Consider the following 20,702-nt stretch of genomic DNA (forward strand, 5'->3'; position numbering starts at 1 on the left):
TTTGCCTGAAGATCCAAATAGGATCTGATAAAGTCATCACTGTGCCTTCCACACTGGATGCATTCCCTGCAGCTACTTGAGCACATATTCATATTCTTCTGGTCCAGTCATTGAAATTTTGTTTTGTTTTTTTCCCTCTCGTTGGAGTAAAAGAAGGACAATCGCGTGGACCTCAGAGGCTCTGCCAGAAATTATTCCACATCTTCTAAAAATACTTGCATGTGAGGCTATTCTTGTTTCAGAATGTGTGTGTGTGTGTGTATTTGCCTTGCCATATGGGCAGGTGGAAATAAAGGTAACGCTCTTGATTTTTAACTAAAACACAACCCACTATGACTTATCCCTACCCAGCCTGTCACGACGCTGTGCCAGGTTGTCTATTTCCATTGTAATCCCCTCATGTTTTTTGCACACTCACTCCCCTGGCTTCAGCTTATATGTAAATCATTTACCTCAGGAACCCCAGGAAGGTTCTGTGAGTCATCTGTGTAGCTGTGACACTGAAAATAGACATCGTGCTCATGGGATGGTCCCTTAGAGGATTACCGTAGTGCAACCCAATCTCTGTTCTGACCTAGACTCTGAGTTGCACAAAAACACACTGGATAATTGTACCTAAGAAAGAAAGCAGCATTTTCAGCGACCTCGCCTGAACACACTGATGGTAAACAAAGACTGAACTGTGAAGAGCAGAGACCCAACCTTCACTCCAGCTTTTAGAAGCTCTCGGGCATCACTAGACCCCAGCTCTGCAGGGGTTATTTTCTAATAGCGTCGTCATCTAAGTCACCTCTCATGAGCAGTCTTGGTTTGTTAGCATACCTACTTTTCCCTCTGCTCGGGGTTCCTGACAGTGAGGGATGGGCAAGGCAATCAGTCCGTTGGATTCTATTTCTTCGCTCACTCCTCACCCGCTCTCTCAAAGGCAGACTCCCGTAAGTGGCCGGATGCGCTCCGTGTGTGGGCGATGCCTTGCGGTCTGACCTCCACCCAGTGGCTGCCACGTAGACAGTTCCAGCCAGAGGAAGGGTGAGGCCCAGCAAGGTGAGGAACCTGCAGGGAGATGACACGCATGTGACCAAGCCTGACCTCACCCCAGCACCACCGTAAGATGCAGAGAAAACAGCCCAGGGGGAAAAAAACCCTCTCCAGCCCCCTACTGAAATGTAGGCAAACATTAACAGGTTTAAGGGTTAGGAGTGGCTTTCTAAGAAGAAATAATGAAAGAAATTACAAAGTCAAAGATGAATGGATTCCACTAAAGTCTTTATTATAATTGTAAAAAAAAAAAAAATCATAACAAACAAAAAGCAACCAACACATTGAGGAAGAGATTTGCAGCTGATATGACTAAGGAGTCATATCCTTCATCTGTAGAATGAACCTTAAAAAATCAGTAAGAACCCAACTAACACAGACATAGAAAAGGGAGTGAAGAGTATGAATAGCAGGTAAACTTAGAAAGAAAAACCCTTATCACCAATTTTTTTAAAATGTAAATTAAACCAATTTATGAATCTATCAAATTGGCACTAGTTTTCATAAAGGGAGCTTTTGATGCTGGTGGCAGGGTGATGAAACAGACATGGGCATCTCCTACTGGGGGCAGAATAACGAGGTTTTCAGGAAAGCACCTTATAAAAGATCCGACCTCTGGGCCAGCAAGCCTACTGCCATTAGTTTGTCCTAAGAAACAATGTCTAAGACTTAACAGGCAAGTTTGCTGAGGTGTTTGGGGGAGAAGCAATGCCTCAAATAAAAGAAATTCATCTTCAGTGGTCACATGATAGGAACAGGAATATTTGGGGGTGGAATACATTTCTCAGTGATCCCAAAAGCCCATCACATTTGGGTGTGGCCGGCTCCCTCTGGAACACGTTTGAATTTTCTTGTTTAAAGTAAATGGTGGGGCTTCCCTGGTGGCGCAGTGGTTGAGAATCTGCCTGCCAATGCAGGGGACACGGGTTCGAGCCCTGGTCTGGGAAGATCCCACATGCCGCGGAGCAACTAGGCCCGTGAGCCACAATTACTGAGCCTGCGCGTCTGGAGCCTGTGCTCCGCAACAAGAGAGGCTGCGATAATGAGAGGCCTTCGCACCGCGATGAAGAGTGGCCCCCGCTTGCCGCAACTAGAGAAAACCCTCGCACAGAAACAAAGACCCAACACAGCCAAAAATATAAATAAATACATAAATAAATTTTAAAAAGGACACACTCATCTTTAAAAAAAAAATAAAATAAAAAAATAAAAATAAATAAATAAAGTAAATGGTGGACTTTCCTGGTGGCGCAGTCGTTAAGAATCTGCCTGCCAATGCAGGGGACACGGGTTCAAGCCCTGCTCCGGGAAGATCCCACATGCCGCAGAGCAACTAAGCCCGTGCGCCACAACTACTGAGCCTGCGCTCTAGAGCCCACGAGCCACAACTACTGAAGTCCGCGCACCGCAACGAAGAGTAGCCCCGGCTCACCGCAACTAGAGAAAGCCCGTGCGCAGCAACAAAGACCCAACCTAGCCAAAATAAATAAATTAATTAATTAAATTAAAATTCACCTTTAAAATAAATAAAGTAAATGGTGATCAGACATCATTCAATGAATGAAAATGAAATGGCCAAGTATAGCTAGTGAGCAAAAGTTGATAAAACAGTCCAACGTGCACATCCCAACCTGGTACCTGAGATGCCTATACTCACAGACACATGGCAACAGACATGTCCAGGGGGAATAATCCAGTAGCACATCTGGCCACACCCCCACCAGATGAGGAGAAGGAATTTATTGTAAAGAGAGGGAGAGAAGGAGCCAAAAATGAAGCATTTCTGAATCTTAAAATATCTACCAAGAAGAAAAAAAAAGATTGCATTAGTAACACTTTACTTTGCAATAAATACTTGATGCTTTTCCAAGAGCTTTCATATTTATTATTTCAAAATCAAACTTTGACAGCTTGGGCAGCTGGCTTTTAATATATCTGATTTACACATGGGAAAATTAGAGCTCAAAGGTGCGGAAACTCACAGAACTAGGAACTCTTAGCCCAGCTGGAGGTGGACCACGGGTCTCCTGAACCCTCAGCCTGCCCAGGCTCTGCATCTTTTCCCAGCACTCAGAACTGGGAATGGCAATCCACAAAGGCCTCATTGCTGGCTCAAATCTTTCTGTGAGCAGGTCTCCACAAGAGAGATATATGCGACATGAGATGGAAAAATAGGATGGAAGCCACAATCTGGGGAAAGGTGCTGCCTGATATTGAAGTTAAGATGCACCAACTTAGGACACAGTTAATTAGTCACCACGAGAAATAGTTTGTGAAGATATAAGTGATAAGACTAGGGAGCAGAGGTCTCAAGCTTTAGCGTGCCTCAGAATTACCTGAAGGGCCTGGTAAATAGACCACTTCCTGCCTCCCTTCCCTGCAAGCTCTGATCCAGTAGGTCTGGGGTGGGGCCTGAGAATTCGCATTTCTAACAAGTTTCCAGGTGTTCCTGCTGCTAATTGGGGTGCACACTTTACCAGACCAGGGGACTTCCAAAATCTCAGCAAAGGATGGGGGGCACAGCGTGGTCTAATAAAATAGCAACACTGGTTATAAATAACAAAAAACACTGCTGTTTATTAAATGCCCACTTGCTATGAGGCAGGTCTTGCTCATTATTTCTACTTTGTCAACATCCCTATAAGGAGCTGTTATTTACCTTATTTTACAGACAAGGAAAATTCTCCTCAGGTAAGTTTATGAATTTGAGCATAGTGGTTAAGAATACAGGATCTGCAGTTTGAGAGCCTGCATCCACCCCTGACAATCTGACCATGGGTGAGTTAGTTTAATTGCCCTGTGCCTCAGTTTCCCCCTTGGTAAAATGGAGATACCTACTTCACAGGGTTGTTATGAGAATGAAACGTAGCGAGAACTCTAAAGCACTTAGAAAGTACCTGGCCTTGAGTAAGAGCTCAGTAAATGTTGGTTGTCTTTTTTGTGATTGCTGCTGAGTAGCAGGGCCAGAACTCGCCCCAGGTCTGTACGAACTTGAAGGATGTGGTCTTTTTATCCCCTCAAGCTACCTCATCTCACCACACTACTAGACTCGCATTCAGGAGTTTTGGGTTCAAGCCACCTTGCTGTGTGACTCTGGGCAAGTCACTTCAGCCCTCTGGGTCTCATTTTCTCATGTATGTAATGAGGAAGGGTGGGTTGGACACAATATATTCTCATGTCCCTTCCACCTCCAGCACCCACTGTTCCCGTGAGTGTGACCAGAGGGTTTCTGAAATGTCCAAATAGGCCACTAAAAGGTTAAAAATGTGTGATTCCTGTGAGTCTTATTGTGACCTGTTAAGGGTGGAGACAAGAAGCAGGAGTTGTTGGTGGGTCCTCAGCGCTGGCCAAGAGTGAGGGGGCTCCACCAGGGGACCCCTGGGGGGACACAGCAGCAGAATTCCTTTACCCAATTCCAACCGCTTTGAATTGATGCTCCCCGAGCTACTTCCTGGTAGTATTCAATATTTTAATTTCCCCAATAAACTCTCATCCTGAAAACTGACAAGCTGACAAGTCTGCTCCCCTTTGAAGTTCTATTCTAATTTTAAAAGAATCAACTGGAGTTTTGTTTTTTCAGTGAACCACTCAAGAGCCTCTGGCCGGCTGATCAGGACCCCAGCCTGCGGACCCTGGATGAACTGAGAAAACCAGCTTCTTTGGCCTGCAAAGCAAAGCCCAGCTCCTCCCTGTGGCGACCTTCTGTGGACATCCTGCAAAGCCACAGCCACCATAACCTTCCTTGTCCCCTTTAACTACACAGCACATATTGGAGGTCACGGGAAGATCCCAAATCAAGATGTAAAAGCTTTGTAGTTTCTCTACACTATTGAAAAAAACTTTTTTTTTTTTTACTTTAATTAAGGGCCCTCCATGCAACAAAGAGTCCAAGACAACAGAATTAGGAATAAAACGATAAACTGTACTTCTGGGCTTCGAGATTACATTTTCTTCACCTTCCGTTGTTTTTAAAAGTGTGTTTTTTGTTAGATCTGAAGCCTCCCTTTTCAAGAAGCACAGGTTTAGCAGCAGCTGGAAAATGTACCCCAGTTGTCCCAAATGATAATCTTTCCGCGTCTAAATCATAGAGGAACTGCCTCACTGGCCCCGAAGCCGATTAAAGCAAGTTAGAATAGACATCACCTCAGCTGCCCCGGGGGAATCCCTGTCCGCACAGTCAGCAGTTTGTCTGCGGATGAAATCTGAAGCGTTGGGCAACAGTGTCCAGACTCTGAAGGACACGGGAGACCCAGGTCCTCACTGCTAAGCGGGCAAACCCGGAAGGTGATAACTTCTTCATCCATGGGGTGACCACTGCCCCCCTAACCCCAAAGATATTCCAGGCAGTGTACTAACTAAATGACATTCCTGGCTCTGCCCCACTCCATCACCATACCACCCTGTAGTTTGGCAGTGACTTTTAAACCTCTAAATAGCTCTGGCCCAACCAAAAAGCCAGAATAGTGCTGGAAGTGTGTGTGTGTGTGTGTGTGTGTGTGTGTGTGTGTGTGTGTTGGGGGAGATCACAGAAAGGGTTAAGTGTGGTTACACTGAAGACATCATCAGCTTAGGTCTCCCAGACACTCAGGCCCATCCCTTCTACCTCGGTCCTAGGTCAGGAGTACATGGGGGCTTCTGCAGGATCCCACCCCCTCCCCCCAAGCTTCAGTCCCACCCCTTTTCCCCTCAGATGCTCTGTTCCTATACCACCAACTGCCTTATGGGCAGGAGTATGGACCACCTAAGCTCCACCCCCTAGGCCCACCCCCGCTGCAATTCCCAGGTCCTAGACACTCAGAGTGTGGCCTGGAAGACAAGGGGCAGGCTCCAGGGGCGGGGTACGTCCCATTGGCCCTGCAGCATCTCATCCCATGCGGGGGACACCGCCAGAGGAAGGCCAGAGAAGTGTGGCGTCCCTTAAATATGGGGTCCAGGATAGGACCCCTCTTGGCTAGGTCTGAGGGCTGCCTTGCAGACATCACTCCCCCTTCCTGCAAAGCGCCTCTCGTGTCGATTACAAGGCTCCAGGGAGCCTAAGGGTCAGACGAGAAGGACAATGAATAGAACGTAATTGAACCCTAGAGGTCCAAACTCAAGTTCAAAGGGACCTTGAGAAGAAACTGTTATGGACTGAATTGAATCGCCCACCCCAAATTCATATGTTGGAACCCTACCCCCCTAGTACCTCCGAATGTGACTCTTTTAGAGGGGTGATTAAGTTAAATATTCCATTGACGTGGGCCCTAATCCAATCTGACTGGTGTCCTTATATGAAGAGGAAATTTGGACGCACCCACGTGAGCACGCAGAGGAAAGACCACGTGAGGAAACAGCGAGAAGGTGGCTGTCCGCACACCAAGGAGTGAGGCCTCGGGAGACACCAGCCCTGTGACACCTCGATCTAGGACTTCCGGCTGCCAAAAAATGTGAGAAAGACATTTCTGTTGTTTAAGCCACCCACCCTGTGGTACTCTGTTAAAGCAGCCCCAGCAAACTAACACAGAGACTCACCAAACGCTACGCTCAGGGGGGCAGCGCTTGGGCTGGGAACCGGGCCAAGACTCTCAGAATTGGACTGCACATGGACGGTTGGGCTTCCTGGGCTTGTCCAATGTCACCAAGTGACCCAAGCCAGTGTCCTCAGGTCCCAGGAGCACTGAGAGGAAGCACCCATACCTGACTCTCCGTCCTGCCAGAGTAAATAAAACCAACTGGCGGCCCCTGCACATTCAATCAACCTGAAGTGCGCCAGATTCCAGGTCTACACAGGGGAACATGACACCTTTGCTTGAAACCAAATAAATGATCTGTTTCCAAGATTTCAGCACAGCCCACCCCCCAACCTCTGCACTAACACAGGCCAGCTCAAGCCCTCCTTATAAATGTTTCCTGTTTACCCAGCCTGGTTCTCCCTGCCCCCGCTGCCCCTCACCCCAACGCTCCTCTGCAAGTGGGCCTGTCCCCAGCGCTCACCGTGGGGCTGAGCATCTCTCTCCCGACAGTGTTTCCCAGCAGCTCAGGCACACAGACACTTCTTCCCAACTAAATTGTAGGTTTCCCAAAACGAGTAACTCCCCATCCTTTTGATTCTCCCCCAGCACACACATGTGATGTCTCACACAAAGGCCAGATACTAAAGTGCTCAATAAATACTTTCTGAATTAAGCTGAGAACAGAAAATGGTATTCTGTGAAATGTTTTGGGTTCCTTTTGAGTCCTTAGTTGGAAAGGCATTTCTGGGGGTAATTCAAGTTATTATTATTAAAATAGGTCCATTTTCTCAGTCAGTGCTCAGGGAAATCCATGAGAGACAGCAGTGGGGGAAGAAGTCAGCCCTCGCAGTGCTAACACCATTGTTCCACTATCTAGGCCTCATTATTCTAACTATAGTAGGCAAAGTGAGATGAAATCGGCCTCACAGAGCATAGGAAAGAGAACAGCGCAGAGGAGCAAAACATGCCACCCCAAAATGTGTCTCTTTGGCACGCAGATTATTTCAAGCTAAAGACAATCAAGGCCCAAAAGTCTCAGGAAGAACCTTGGACCTTCGTCCTAACTGCCAGAAAGAATGTAGATAGCGGACATGTTCCAGAGACGGAGTCATCACCATCGATAACTACAGTATAATAGGAACTAGGGGTGTGGCAGGAAGGAACCCGGCAAAGTCTGTTTGTTAAAATTCCTCTCTGAGGGCTTCCCTGGTGGCGCAGTGGTTGAGAATCTGCCTGCCAATGCAGGGGACACGGGTTCGAGCCCTGGTCTGGGAAGATCCCACATGCCGCGGAGCAACTAGGCCCGTGAGCCACAACTGCTGAGCCTGCGCGTCTGGAGCCTGTGCCCCGCAACAAGAGAGGCCGCGATAGTGAGAGGCCCGCGCACCTCGATGAAGAGTGGCCCCCGCTTGCCACCACTGGAGAAAGCCCTCGCACAGAAACGAAGACCCAACACAGCCATAAATAAATAAAATTTAAAAAAAAATAAAGCAAATAATTTTTTTTTAAAAATCAACATTTGTTAAAAAAAAAGAGTACAATTAAAAAAAAAAAAAATTCCTCTCTGTGTCCGTTGTCTCTGCATGGCCTAGCAAGCATTTGTTTACTGAACGCCTGTTCTTTTTCACCTTCCTGTATATTGCCTTCCTTCCCTTTGAAGCCCCAAACCCCTCCCCGATTCTTCTTCTCTCAGAGGGCACATAAGCCTCAATTGCCTAACTTGTCCCATAGTCTCCTGGAGCCCCGGAATGTACGTAATCAAATTTGATTTTCTCCTGTTAATCTGTCTATAAGTCACCACCTTCCCAACCCCCTGTCATGTTTAAAGGACCTCAGATAACCTAGCCAAATGAGCAAGTAGGTATTAGGTAGTGTTCTGGATTGAATTGTGTCCACTCCAAAAAGTTTCAAACCCTAACACCCCTCCACCCCCGCTCCCACCCTGGGAACTCCTGAGTTTGGTAACACTGCGAATGTGACCTTATTTGGAAATAGGGTCTTTGCAGAGGTAATCAACTTAAGATGAGGTCATAATGAAACAGGAGGGAAGGGGGCAGGGTGCAACCTTTAAAAAAATGACATAGCCATAGAACATGACAAAAACTGGTTAGAACCAACTAGGTCCAAGGTGGCAGAAGATTTGACTTCCAGTGGACCTTGAGCCCCATTACACGCTATTGTAATACATTAGCATAATCTAAGTGACACACCACCAGCGCCATGACAGTTCCAAAGCCGACCATCAAAGATCAAAAAGTGGGCAGTGGCCCAATTCCTGGAAATCTCCACCCCTTCCCCAAAATACTTGGAATAATCTTCCCGCTCATAAGCCTATGAAATTACCCAGCCCATAAAAATTAACCACCCCATATTTCAGGGCCTCTCATCCTCTGAGATGGCCCACACTCTGTCTGTGGAATGTGCTTCTCTCTAAATAAACCCACTTCTTACCTATCACTTTGCCTCTCACTGAATTCTTTCTGCGATGAGACATCAAGAACCTCAGCTTCTTTAAGTCCTGAGATCAGGTGTGTGATCTCAATTAAAAGACCATGGGTTCAAATCCCAATCTGGGTTCTGGCCGGGTTTGAGTCCCGGCACTTGTATTCAAGTCCCAATCTGAGGTCCATGGTTTGAATACTAGGTTAGGGTAGGTCCTAAATCCAGTGTGACCAGTGTCTTTACACAAAGAGGGAAATTTGGACACAGAGAGACACACAAGGAAGAACACTACCTGATGATGGAGGTACAGATGGGAGTGATGCATTGTAAGCCACCCAGTTGGTGGTACTTTGTTACAGGAACCCTAGGAAACAGAACACAGTAAATGGTGCTAAAATACACAGACGTGAATTGTTAGGGAACTAGCCTATAACTAGGTTTGTGATCATCACACCCAAATTTTATCTAGACCCTCTGGTGTTCCATATTTTCATTATCGGGAACTCACACAAAGTCTGTTGGTTGAAATTTTATAACATCCTATGGCAGCCACACTATGCAGTTTTTTGCCTAAAAGCAATATGTTCTGACCTGCCCAGAATATTCCTTCTCTCTGCTATACTGGGCTCATTTCTTCTTGGCTTCTCTGCCACGGTCTTCTCCTCATGTTGACTCCTACCCTCATGATCTAGATGAAAAAAATCCGCACAAACAGCTACTGCTGAGCTGGTTGCCTCCACATCTGTAATGGAAATATTGGCAACCCATCAAAAAGCTTTAAGGAATAGCTGACAAATCCTTTCCAGATGGAGACCTTTTCCCCTGGGCACAGTTGCTCCCATTTCTATCTGCTGCCTCTGTGCAGAAGCTGGATAAACACCTTGGCAGTGAGGACTAAATTCCACTAATATATTCACCTAAGTTAACTCTGCTCACCTTAATCAGGGCCCTTTATTTTTCTAGTTCCTCAAAGAGAATCATCAAAATATCTTTGTATTGATAATAATTTCTAACCTTCCATTTTATTCTAATATCAACTCTAGCTAATAAGCTTAGCATTAGGCAGAAAAACTAGACTAACAGATGAATCTCTTAAATAATAATGACCATTAACTCATTAGAGAGTCATTTATTCACTTGCTATGCTAATATAATAACAACTCTGCAAGTTTTTCTTTGTTTCTAGGATATTTATGGCTTATCCAACAAGAACTGAAATTTAAATTTGATATATAACAACTGGTTTTCTTTTTAATACCACCTGAAATATTTGGTTTAGATCGAGAGGTAATGTACCTGAAGTTGAAGCTGTTGGGATAATCATAAATTCAGAGGACAATTTAAGGTTATTGAAAACTAACTGCAGGCTTCCCTGATGGCACAGAGGTTAAGAATCCACCTGCCAATGCAGGGGACACGGGTTCGAGCCCTGGGCCAGGAAGATCTCACATGTGGTGGAGCAACTAAGCCCGAGCGCCACAACTACTGAGCCCACACGCCACAACTACTGAAACCCACACGCCTAGAGCCCGTGCTCTGCAACAAGAGAAGCCACCGCAATGAGAAGCCCGCGCACCGCAACAAAGAGTAGCCCCCGCTCACCGCAACTAGAGAAAGCTTGTGTGCAGCAACGAAGACCCAACGCAGCCAAAAGTAAATAAATAAAAATTTATTAAAAAAAAAAAGAAAACTAACTGCAATATCAACACTTAAAAGAGGTTTTTAATACCGTGTGTGATATTGTGATATAATAAGAAATATATATTTGGTCTTCATTCCCAGTTCCTGGTACAGAACTCCTAAAGCCTTGGAATTTCCTAAGTGATGGGCTGAGAGGAGCACCTGTTGTTATTCATTATAAGCCCCTTTCAACCACACTTGAGTTTAAGCTAATAAGGTGACTCTTGGAGGAGAGGGGCTGGTTGTCAGAGGAACCAACCATGTGATTAGAGGGTTGGGAGTTTCAGACCCATCCCCAACCTCCGGGGAGAAGAGAGGGGCTGGGGATTGAGTTACTCACCAATGGGCGGTGATTTAATCAATCATGCCTACATAATGAACCCTTCATAAAAACCCTAAACAAAGGGGTTCAGAGAGCTTCCAGGCTGATGAACACACTGGGGTGCTGGGAGGGTGGTGCATCCTGAGAGGGCGTGGAATCTCTGTGCCCCTTTCCACATACCTTGCCCTCTGCATCTCTTCCACTTGGCTATTCCTGAGTTTTATTCGTTATAATAAGCCAGTAATAGTAAGTCATGTGTTTCCCTGAGTTCTGTGAGCCATTACAGCAAATTATCAAACCAGAGGAGAGGATCCTGGGAACAAATCAGAGTCAGGGGAATCCCTGATTTGTAGCCAAGTTGGACAGAAGTAGTGGGTAACCTCAGGACCCACTACTTACAATTGGTGTCTGAAGTGGGGAGCAGTCATGTGAAGCTGAGCCCTTAATTTGTGGGGTCAGCACCACCTCCAGACACTTAGTGTCACAATTTCATAATGTGAGGAGGAAACCCACACATTTGGTGTGGGAAGTTTCTGTATGTAGAGAAACAATGTTTTCCTTTTAATGTGTCACGTTAGTTCTTATTTGGATGGATGACAAGAATAAGTACAAAAGACGCTCGCAGTAAAAATTTTAGGCTTTAAAGCTCTTCCTTTGAAAATTTTGAAAGACTTAGAGGAAATCTACCCAGTTTCCATGTGGACTAAAATGTTTTCATTCCACTTGGCTAAAGTCAGAAGGGGATTGTAAGCCTGCAGAGAGTTAGGGCCAGACTGAATAGCATGGTCCACCCCTCTTTGTACAGAGGAAGAGTCTGGAGCAGGGAGAGATTAAGTGATTTGCCCAGGATCACACAGCTGGGAGGTGAAAACCAGGACCAAATGCTGGCCTCTTAGCATTAATCCATCACAGCACATGGGCTTCACACGATGCCAGTTCAGAACGTCTTTCCGGATTTGGCATCTGACTGATTTCCACACATGGGCCACAGCAGAGAACCCTCACGATATGGAAACCATATACCATCCAGCTCCTTTCTTCAGACCTAACCAGCCAGCTGAGGCTGATTAAGGCAGTGAGGGAAGATTAAGTTAAAAATGTTATTACATAAAGATTCAGCTCCTACCTTCTCTTCAATGTCTTTCCCCTCCTTTCCACCCACTCCCTTCCTACTCCTCCACCTCCACTACCAAGACCCCCCAAACTCCATTAGTCTCGGTTTATTGGATTTAGCAGGATGAAAGTTTGGTTCAATCCCAGGAGAATGGCCAAGAGGCTCCAAGGGGCTGGGGTTTTTCAAACTTGATGCTGAGACAACAGGTTCACTGGGTATTCTATTGGACCTACCCAGCCGAGACATCTCAGTCACATCTTCTTCAGCACAAGAACTGGGGACACACACGCCCACGCTGTAGTCAGCTCCATCCTGGGAACACAATGCCACAATGTCCTTTAATGTCAGCATTCATAGAATATACGCACGATCGTTCCTAAGTAAGGCTGCTGCTGTACTACCCATGAATCCAGCAGACTGGGAGAAGGAAAAAAGAAGTTATTGAAAGAAGAAAAGTTTGCTGACTTCTTTGGAGATGGCTTTTCCATTACAGAGTATTTCAAGTCAACTTACAGAACATCAGATGCACCCATATTTAAATAAAAATATGCTCCAAGGGTTAACATAGCTGCTTATTTAGAAAGCAGCCTCGGGGCTTCCCTGGCGGTCCAGTGGTCAAGACTCTGTGCTCCCAAAGCAGGGGGCACGGGTTCGATCCCTGGTTGGGGATCTAAGATCTCTCATGCCCCACGGTGCGGCCAAAAAATTTTTTAAATTAAAAGAAAAAAAAAAAGCAGCCTCTAGTGTGGGGTAGTCTGCCCCAGTGCATCTCTCTCCTATATTACAGGTCATTAAGAGTTAACAACTCATACAGTTTTCAACAAATTTGCCAAGTTGTCATTTCTTTGTAGCAGGACACAATGTACCAAGTAAAGATTTTATTAATAAATCAAGCCAATAATTAGAATGCCGGTCCCAATAAAGCAAAGATCAAATTATAAATAAAAATTGCTGGGATGCTTCTTCTAAGCGTATAACTTACATGATTGTGTAGGTTTCACCTTTTGCTCTGATATCAAAATCATTAGTCTGCTTGGAAAATAGGATATGAACCCTCAAGCAATCATTGTCAAATTCTCAGCGTGACAAATGGAGCTGGGTGATAACCTCCCTATCTCCATTGGTTAACAATTGTAAGACCATTTTATAGCATTAACATCAAAGAGCTTGGTTTTCTTATCGTTATTTTATACAACTGTTATTAGCCAACCAGTAATGTATTTTCTCTTAGCGTTGTGTGCCAGGCATAAAGTATATCTTTGTATTTAATAGGAGGCTGTGCTGTTCCTAGCTTTTTCCCCCCCAGAAGTAAAAGAATTAACATGCTTTGAAGATAGTCAGCCCTGTGACCTCAGTCAACCTATTTAGTGATGTATTTGTAAAAGTTCCAACCCATCTGCTAGGATAACCTCAGATTCACGTCTCAGAGCTCTGTTTCTGGGAAAGGATTATGGGTAATGGGAAGTCCATTTCCTTTGGTATTCCAAACACTGATGGTGAGTCAGGAGTTAATGCTCAGGAATATTGGCTGGAACTTGACCTTGGATTCCCCACAAAGGTCATCCAGAGGTCTTGTCCCATGCAATGTGGTAGGAGGAACATCTGAAGACCTGTTTGGTTGGTGGACAACTACCTCCTATAATGTCCCATACTCAGGACATGCAAGCAAGTTTCCACCGACTGTTTAAAATTTAATTTTAACTTTTTGCAAAACATCTTAATAGTTTGGGTTTTTTTCAATGAAGATAAGCAACCAGTGGAGTTGTATCAGGTTTCATATCATGAGTCCAATGTTCACCAGTCTTTTAAGAGTGTGCGCGTAGATCCCACGCTCACATGCAGGATGTGAAGCTTGCAGTACTGCCCTTGGAAACGCCCCGATGGAGTGTGGGTGGAGAGACACTCACTGGAAGATCCCAGCCTGTCCACATTTCCATTAAAAATACTGCTTCCCATGGGCTTCCCTGGTGGCGCAGTGGTTGAGAATCTGCCTGCCAATGCAGGGGACATGGGTTCGAGCCCTGGTCTGGGAAGATCCCACATGCCGCGGAGCAACTAAGCCCGTGCGCCACAACTACTGAGACTGCGCGTCTGGAGCCTGTGCTCCGCAACAGGAGAGGCCACGATGGTGAGAGGCCCGCGCACCGCGATGAGGAGGGGTCCCCGCTTGCCGCTGCTAGAGGAAGCCCTCGCACAGAAATGAAGACCCAACACAGCCAAGAAATAAATAAATAAATGAATAAATAAAATTAAAAAAATATATATTGCTTCCCAGCTTCCCGAAAGAGTCATACACTGAATTTCAAAGCAAAAGAAGTGGGCAAATTTAGCTTCCTTGTGTCACTTTCAAATGAATTTATCAGCATTCAGCTCCACCTTCTAAACCTCTAAAATTTAAACGATCGAAAAAAGAAGAGACGTATTCAGATGGCACTCTTGAGCCTGCATTCTGCACCCACAGCCCATCTCTTCACTGAGGAGAACCATGACGTACGTCCTCACACATGACCTGTTGCTGAAAAAGATGAAGAGTTTGAAATGTTTTAAAAAATAAATGCTTTGTGGGAGTAAAAAAGATGTAACTAAAATTCGGTAGCTTTTCTTTCTCCTCCATACAGCCAGGAGAAAATACTCCTGTCTTAAAATTTTTTTATCCAATTTTGTAGGACCTTATTTTGGAGAGAGGTTTTTGATTGTTTGTTTGTTTGTTTTTTAATCTTGGGAGTAAAAGCGTGCAGTAATCAAGTTCCACGGTTAATGCCTCTCTAGCCCTGGTCCTGGAAATCTCTTATTTGGTTTGTTTGTGCTCGTATATGTCCTCTTCCCTTTCATTTTAAATAATTCATTTCCTTTCCTCTTTCTTCATCTCTCCCTTTCTCTTTCCTTTCCCCCAATTCCCTCCACTCCCATGTTTGATATATATCATCTCATTTGTAGGTGTTTTTATTTTATGTAAGTGTATTTGTAATTTATATGAATGGCCTGTGCTTCAGATCTCCTGTTTCCACATATGTAACTCAGAGCTACATTTGTACTATCTATGGTGTTACTGTGCTCACCTAGTCCAGAGCTTCTGATTTCTGTGTAATAACTCATCATCATCTTAGACTTAGCTATTCCCCGGGTGATGGACACGTAGATGGCCTCCAACACACAAAAACACACAGGGACAAACTCCTCACACGTGTCCCTGTATAAACCTACGTGAGGCTTTAGCTCAGATATACACACCTGTGAGTGGGCTTGCTGGATCAGAAGGTATACAAATACTGTGTGTAAATCCCACCGGATTGTGTTCCAGAGTGACTGCCCCAATCTACATCCCCAGGGACGTTGATTCCTATCTCTTCTTTGCGTTGCCCAGCTTTCCCATCTTTGGTGGTTAATGGATATAAAATGATATCCAGTTGTTTGGATTTTTGTCTATCAAATTACAAATAATTCAGGATATTTTTGTTTAAAATAGCTAAGCCATGTAAATTTTCTCTTCTGTAAAGTACCTGTTTGTATCCTTTGCCCATTTCTTAATGAATTTTCTTTTTTTGATTTGCAAGAGCTCCGTACTATTCTATATATTGGTCCTAGTCTACCTGAGTTATCGAAAATACTTACTCTCAGTCAGTTATCTGTCAGTTCTTTATCTATGGTTTCCTTATTGGATAGAAATCTGTTCTTTTGAGCCTGTAATTTTTGTTCTAGTCTTGAACAATCTTTGTTCTAGTCAAGACTGACTACATAATTTGCAGGGCTAATACAGAATGAAAATGAAGGGCCTCTTGTTTAAAAATTAATTAAGCATTTCAAGATGGTGACACCAAATCATGCTAAAGGAAGCATGGGGTCCTTTTATGTATGGGGCGCAGTGTGACTGCAAAGGTCACATGCCTACGAAGCCAGTCTGATTCTAATACCAGAACCATATGGTTTTTATTATTACGGATTTGAGGTATATTAAGTATTCAGCCTTTAGTCATCGTTTCAAAGTTGAGCCAGTTAATATTTGTGGACTGTTAATCATTCATACAAATTTCAGAAAATTTGTATCCAGAAAATTTCAGAAAATTCATATTCAGAAAATTTCAGAAAATTTTTAGAAATTGCAGAAAATCTCAGAAAAAGTTTATTGAGTTCCTCAAAACATCCAACTAGAATACTGATTGAAATTGCTTCAAATTTATAGATTATAAGGGGGAAATTGACATCATTGTTGTATCAAGTTATCATTGGATGTCATGCAATTTACTAAAATCTTCTTTTGTGTCCTTATTTATAACTTTATATTTTTCCTTGATAATCTTAAGACAGATTACATAAACAATTCCTAGGTAGTGTAGAGTTGACTATTTTCCTCAGTGTTTTATTTTCAATGATATTTTCCAACTGATTGTTGCTGGTGTGGAAAAATGCTATCGATTTTTGTAATTTGTTCTGGTATCTGGAGAATTTGCTGAACTTTCTTAATAGTTCTACCTTCTTATTTCTTTCTTTCTAATCTTTAGAACACTATTTTTTTTTTCCTTTTCTAGTTTTGGAATCAAAGTTATAGTCAAATTTATAAAGTGAGTTTATTTTCTGGAACAACTGTAATTATAACCGTTTGCCAAGGGTTAGTGATGGTGGAGGGAAGGGGCTGCTTATGTCTATAAAGCAGTAACAAGAGGGATGTGGTGACGGATAGTTATGGTCTTGATTGTGGTATGAGTTACACAAATCTACACATGTGCTAAAATGACATAGAACTATACACACACACACACGTACCAATGTTAGTTTCTGAGGCATAGGGAGGTCAAATCACTCGCCCAGGGTCACATCATTGTTAAATGATAGAACAAGTAAGAAAACCGAAGCACAGAGATGATATGTAATATATACAGCAATACAAATCTACCTCTTTTTAATTGCTAGCAAGAATCAGAGCTGAGTATTCAAAGCAGCTAATAAGGATCAGAGCTGTGTGTTCAAACCCATTTTAATCTGAACCCATAACTTCTTGCCCTCTAAAATATACAAAAAGACCCTGTTTTTGTTTGTCAGTTTGGTATGTTGGTTCTTATATATAGCTAAAGATAATGATCTTCCTTAGAGTGAGTGGGGAGAAAACCCCAAATACAGCTGGGCAAATTATACAGCTCCTCTTGCATTTCTGTCTCTGTCTTTACTAATAATTGGGTTCCCAAGGTGTAATGTAGAAGTCAGGTTGAAGGAACTGCATTTTGCTTACATGAGTGCTTTTTAAGAAAGTAATATGTTATTTTGAAAACCTCCTGGCCATAATTGTGCAAATGGTCCTTGCTGAGATGCCCAGGGTAAACTGGCTTTCACCAGGAACCCTCTCCTCTTCTGGCAAGTTCTGCTGCTCTGGCCTCTTGGGCTCATCCAGTGGGTGCCTGTTATCACTGGCCTCTTTTTTATGCTTCTAAGTATTCCAGGTTATTGCTGTGATGAGCGAAACTTACTCTCCCCTTTTCCCTCCCGTGAATGTGACCCTCCTTGGCTCTGACCACACCCAGAACCTTAGAGCTGGTATCCACAGTGACTTGTAGCCAGTGATCATCTTTTAAGCTAAACTGCCTGAGTCACAAGATTGACCACATCCCTCCTCTCCTTACAATGCTTCCAAGGCACCATGAACAAAGTTAAAAGGTAACTCTTAAGGGAGAGGTCATATTTACTGTATTAATAACTCAGATAAAGAATTGTATTCTGATCATATAAAAAACCCTTACAAATCAGTAATTTTTATTTTTATTTTTTTCATTATTTTTTTGCATTTATATTGGAGTATGGTTGATTTACAAATCAGTAATTTTGGGGAACTTCTCTAGCAGTCCAGTGTTTACGACTTGGCACTTTCACTGCTGTGGGCCCAGGTTCGATCTCTGGTCGGGGAACTAAGATTCCACAAGCTGTGCGGCGTGGCCAAAAGAAAAAAAAACCAAAAACAAATACAAATCAGTAATTTTTAAAAAGTCAAAGAAACTGATTTAAAATCTGCTAAGGATATGAACAGGCAACTCTTAGAGAAGGAAATCCAAGTGACCAATCAATATGAGAAAGTTGTTCAGTCTCACCAAGAAACCACAATTAGACACCAATTTTTTCTAGCCATCTGATTGGTAAAAATTTAGAAGGTTGATAAAATTGAATGTTGGTAAGAATATGAAGAAATAGTTCTCTCAATCTGGCCTCCTGGGAGCTAATCTCCTTCCTAATAGCAACTAAATTTTCTTTTGGAAAATTGCCACTTTCCAACTGCATGGAGTCTTGAAAAAAACTCAAGGTGCTGTGTCCTCTCATTACGGAAGCTGATGGGATCCCTGGAGGCGGCTCCTGCTCTGCCCTCCTGCTCCCTGTGACATGAGGTCCCAGGACTAGTGCGGAGTGAGTCAAGGCCTGAAGAGAAGCTTGGGCTTCATTCATCCACAGGTGGTTTCCTCAGAGGCTGTAGAATGTGCACCACTGTGGAGGCTGTTTGGACCTCACTGGTCCAGTGACCAGTTTCAAGCCTGCTTAGCAGGCCTTACTCTCCCTTCTGTGAGCTGCCCATCGTCTGCCAATAAACTCCCCTTTTTGCTGAAGGTTGTCAGGGTTGATGTCTGTGGTTTAACCGAAGGCTCCTTTCTAACCGTATCCCCAGTGGCCCAGCATTTCAACATCTCAGAATCTGCTCCAGGGAAACACATAGGAGCACAGAATTGCCAGATGCTTGTGGCATTAATGCTTGTAAAAGCAGAAAAATGGACAAACTGTTAGGTTGAACCACATGAAAGATCCATTTTATGGGACAAAAACAGTTTAATGTCAGTAGTTTCAAATCGTTCAGCAGGAAAAAGTTAAATGAGTTACAGTACTTTCATATGCAACAACTAAAATGAGATAGATCTATATTTGCTGCTGTGGGAAATGCTCCAAGACACTATAACACGGAAAAAAAAAAGATTAAGAGCAATAGATATATTTTTCAATTTTACAAAACAAAACAATATCTTTGTGGTAGATATAGATGAACAAAAATGCAAGGAGAAAGATCTGGAAAGTTCTAGAAGGATACACACCTATTGCTAAATAGCTGTTATCCAGGAAGGGGACTAAGAATTGAATGAGTGAACAAAAAAGACTTGAGCTTTGTCTGTATTGTTTCCATTCTTTTACAATGAGAACAGAATCACGTATTTAACAAACATAGTGTATAAACAATAAAATATGAACAGAATTTTAAAATCAATATTTTTTAAAATTCTTCAAAGGTATTCCATCCTCTAGAGTAGGAGTTGGCAAACTATGGTCCTGCTATTTTTGTAAGTAGTTTTATTGGAATACAGCCATCTCATTTGTTTACATATTGTCAGTGCTGCTTTATTAATACAAGCAAGGTTGAGTAGTTGCAACAGAGGCCGTATGGACCACAAAACTGAAAATATTTACTATCTAGTTCTTTAGAGGAAACCTTTGCAGATCTCTTATCTAGAGAGGGGATTTTCAATCCTGGGCAGACATTAGAATCACCTGGGGCAATTTTTTAAAAATACTAACGCCCAGGCTCCACCCTCACAAAGAATGACCTAATTGGTCAGGGGTGAGGCTTGGGCATTAACTGTTTTTCAAATGTTCCCAGGAGATGCTATGTGCCGCTAGCCTTGACTGCTATGCTCTTTCAGATTAATTCCAGACTCCGAGCTCGGTTTAAAAGGCCTTTCGTGACCAGACCTGCCTCTAGTTTCATCGTCCCACACCCACGCCCATTTCCTCTGCTCCATTATACAGAATGCACCAGGCCCGCACTTGTCTGTCTTTCTGCCTGGAATGTCCCTCCTTCCTGTCTGCCTGGCAAATGCTGAATCATCCTTTGAGTCTGGGCTGAAAGATGGTCTGCCCAGGAAGCAGCCCAGACTCTAGCTTAGTGTATCAGACTAGAAGGCCTGTAGCTGTTGGCCTGTCGTCCCTGTGAGGGAGGGGCTGTGTCTTCATCAGTGGATATTTCAGAGGAGGAGGTCAATAAACATTTGCTGAGTTAATTGAATTAACTTTTGAAAAAAATAAGTGCAAATGCCCCAAATCCAGCTCCACAAATGTATTATAAGGTCCTCTCTGTGTCAAAAACAAAACTGGATGTACTTATTATACATAGACTGCATGATTCCAAATTCCCTTCTCCATCACTGAGTATTCCAAACTTGATAGCCTAAAGTTTAAGGATCTGGAACTATAAGAGCCTGTCTTGACCCTTGGATAAATCCCTGAAGGACAAATGTAGAGAGATACCTAATTCTTCACTTGAGAAGGTTAAACTCTAGTTCTCTTTCCAATTGGTGTTTTGCTTTGTAAATGGATTGGATTTATGGTTTTCTAGCTGAGGTAATTTTGTATGCTGTGCAGATTTTCAATTGCATTTGTTTCCTTTCTGGTTATGAACTCGAATGGACAGGTTGTTCTTTTCCTGCCTTATCCTTAATTAGCTTCTGTCAAGAACCTGAGATGCCAGGCCATGGGCCCTATCCAAATCTAAATACATTGTGATGGTCACAGGAGGGAAGGATAGAATAAACTACTGATTAAACCCACCTGTTACTTCAAACTGCATGGCAGTTGTTCCAAGTTTTCATTTCCAAAA

At 43.5% G+C, this 20,702-nt stretch overlaps 1 protein-coding gene across 1 annotated transcript in view; it reads right to left on the bottom strand.

The window, feature by feature from the left end:
- LOC309611272 (O-acyltransferase like protein-like) overlaps positions 1–20,702 on the bottom strand; it is a 71,086-nt gene that overhangs the window by 39,943 nt on the left and 10,441 nt on the right. The window contains 7 exon segments of the mRNA XM_082355457.1: positions 912–1,053; positions 2,696–2,837; positions 9,265–9,336; positions 9,564–9,714; positions 12,322–12,400; positions 13,925–14,125; positions 18,616–18,664. Coding sequence (XP_082211583.1) covers positions 912–1,053; positions 2,696–2,837; positions 9,265–9,336; positions 9,564–9,714; positions 12,322–12,400; positions 13,925–14,125; positions 18,616–18,664 — 836 coding nt within the window.

Source organism: Balaenoptera borealis (assembly GCF_965194805.1).
Source record: "Balaenoptera borealis genome assembly, chromosome: 14".
Taxonomy (NCBI): Eukaryota; Metazoa; Chordata; class Mammalia; order Artiodactyla; family Balaenopteridae; genus Balaenoptera; species Balaenoptera borealis.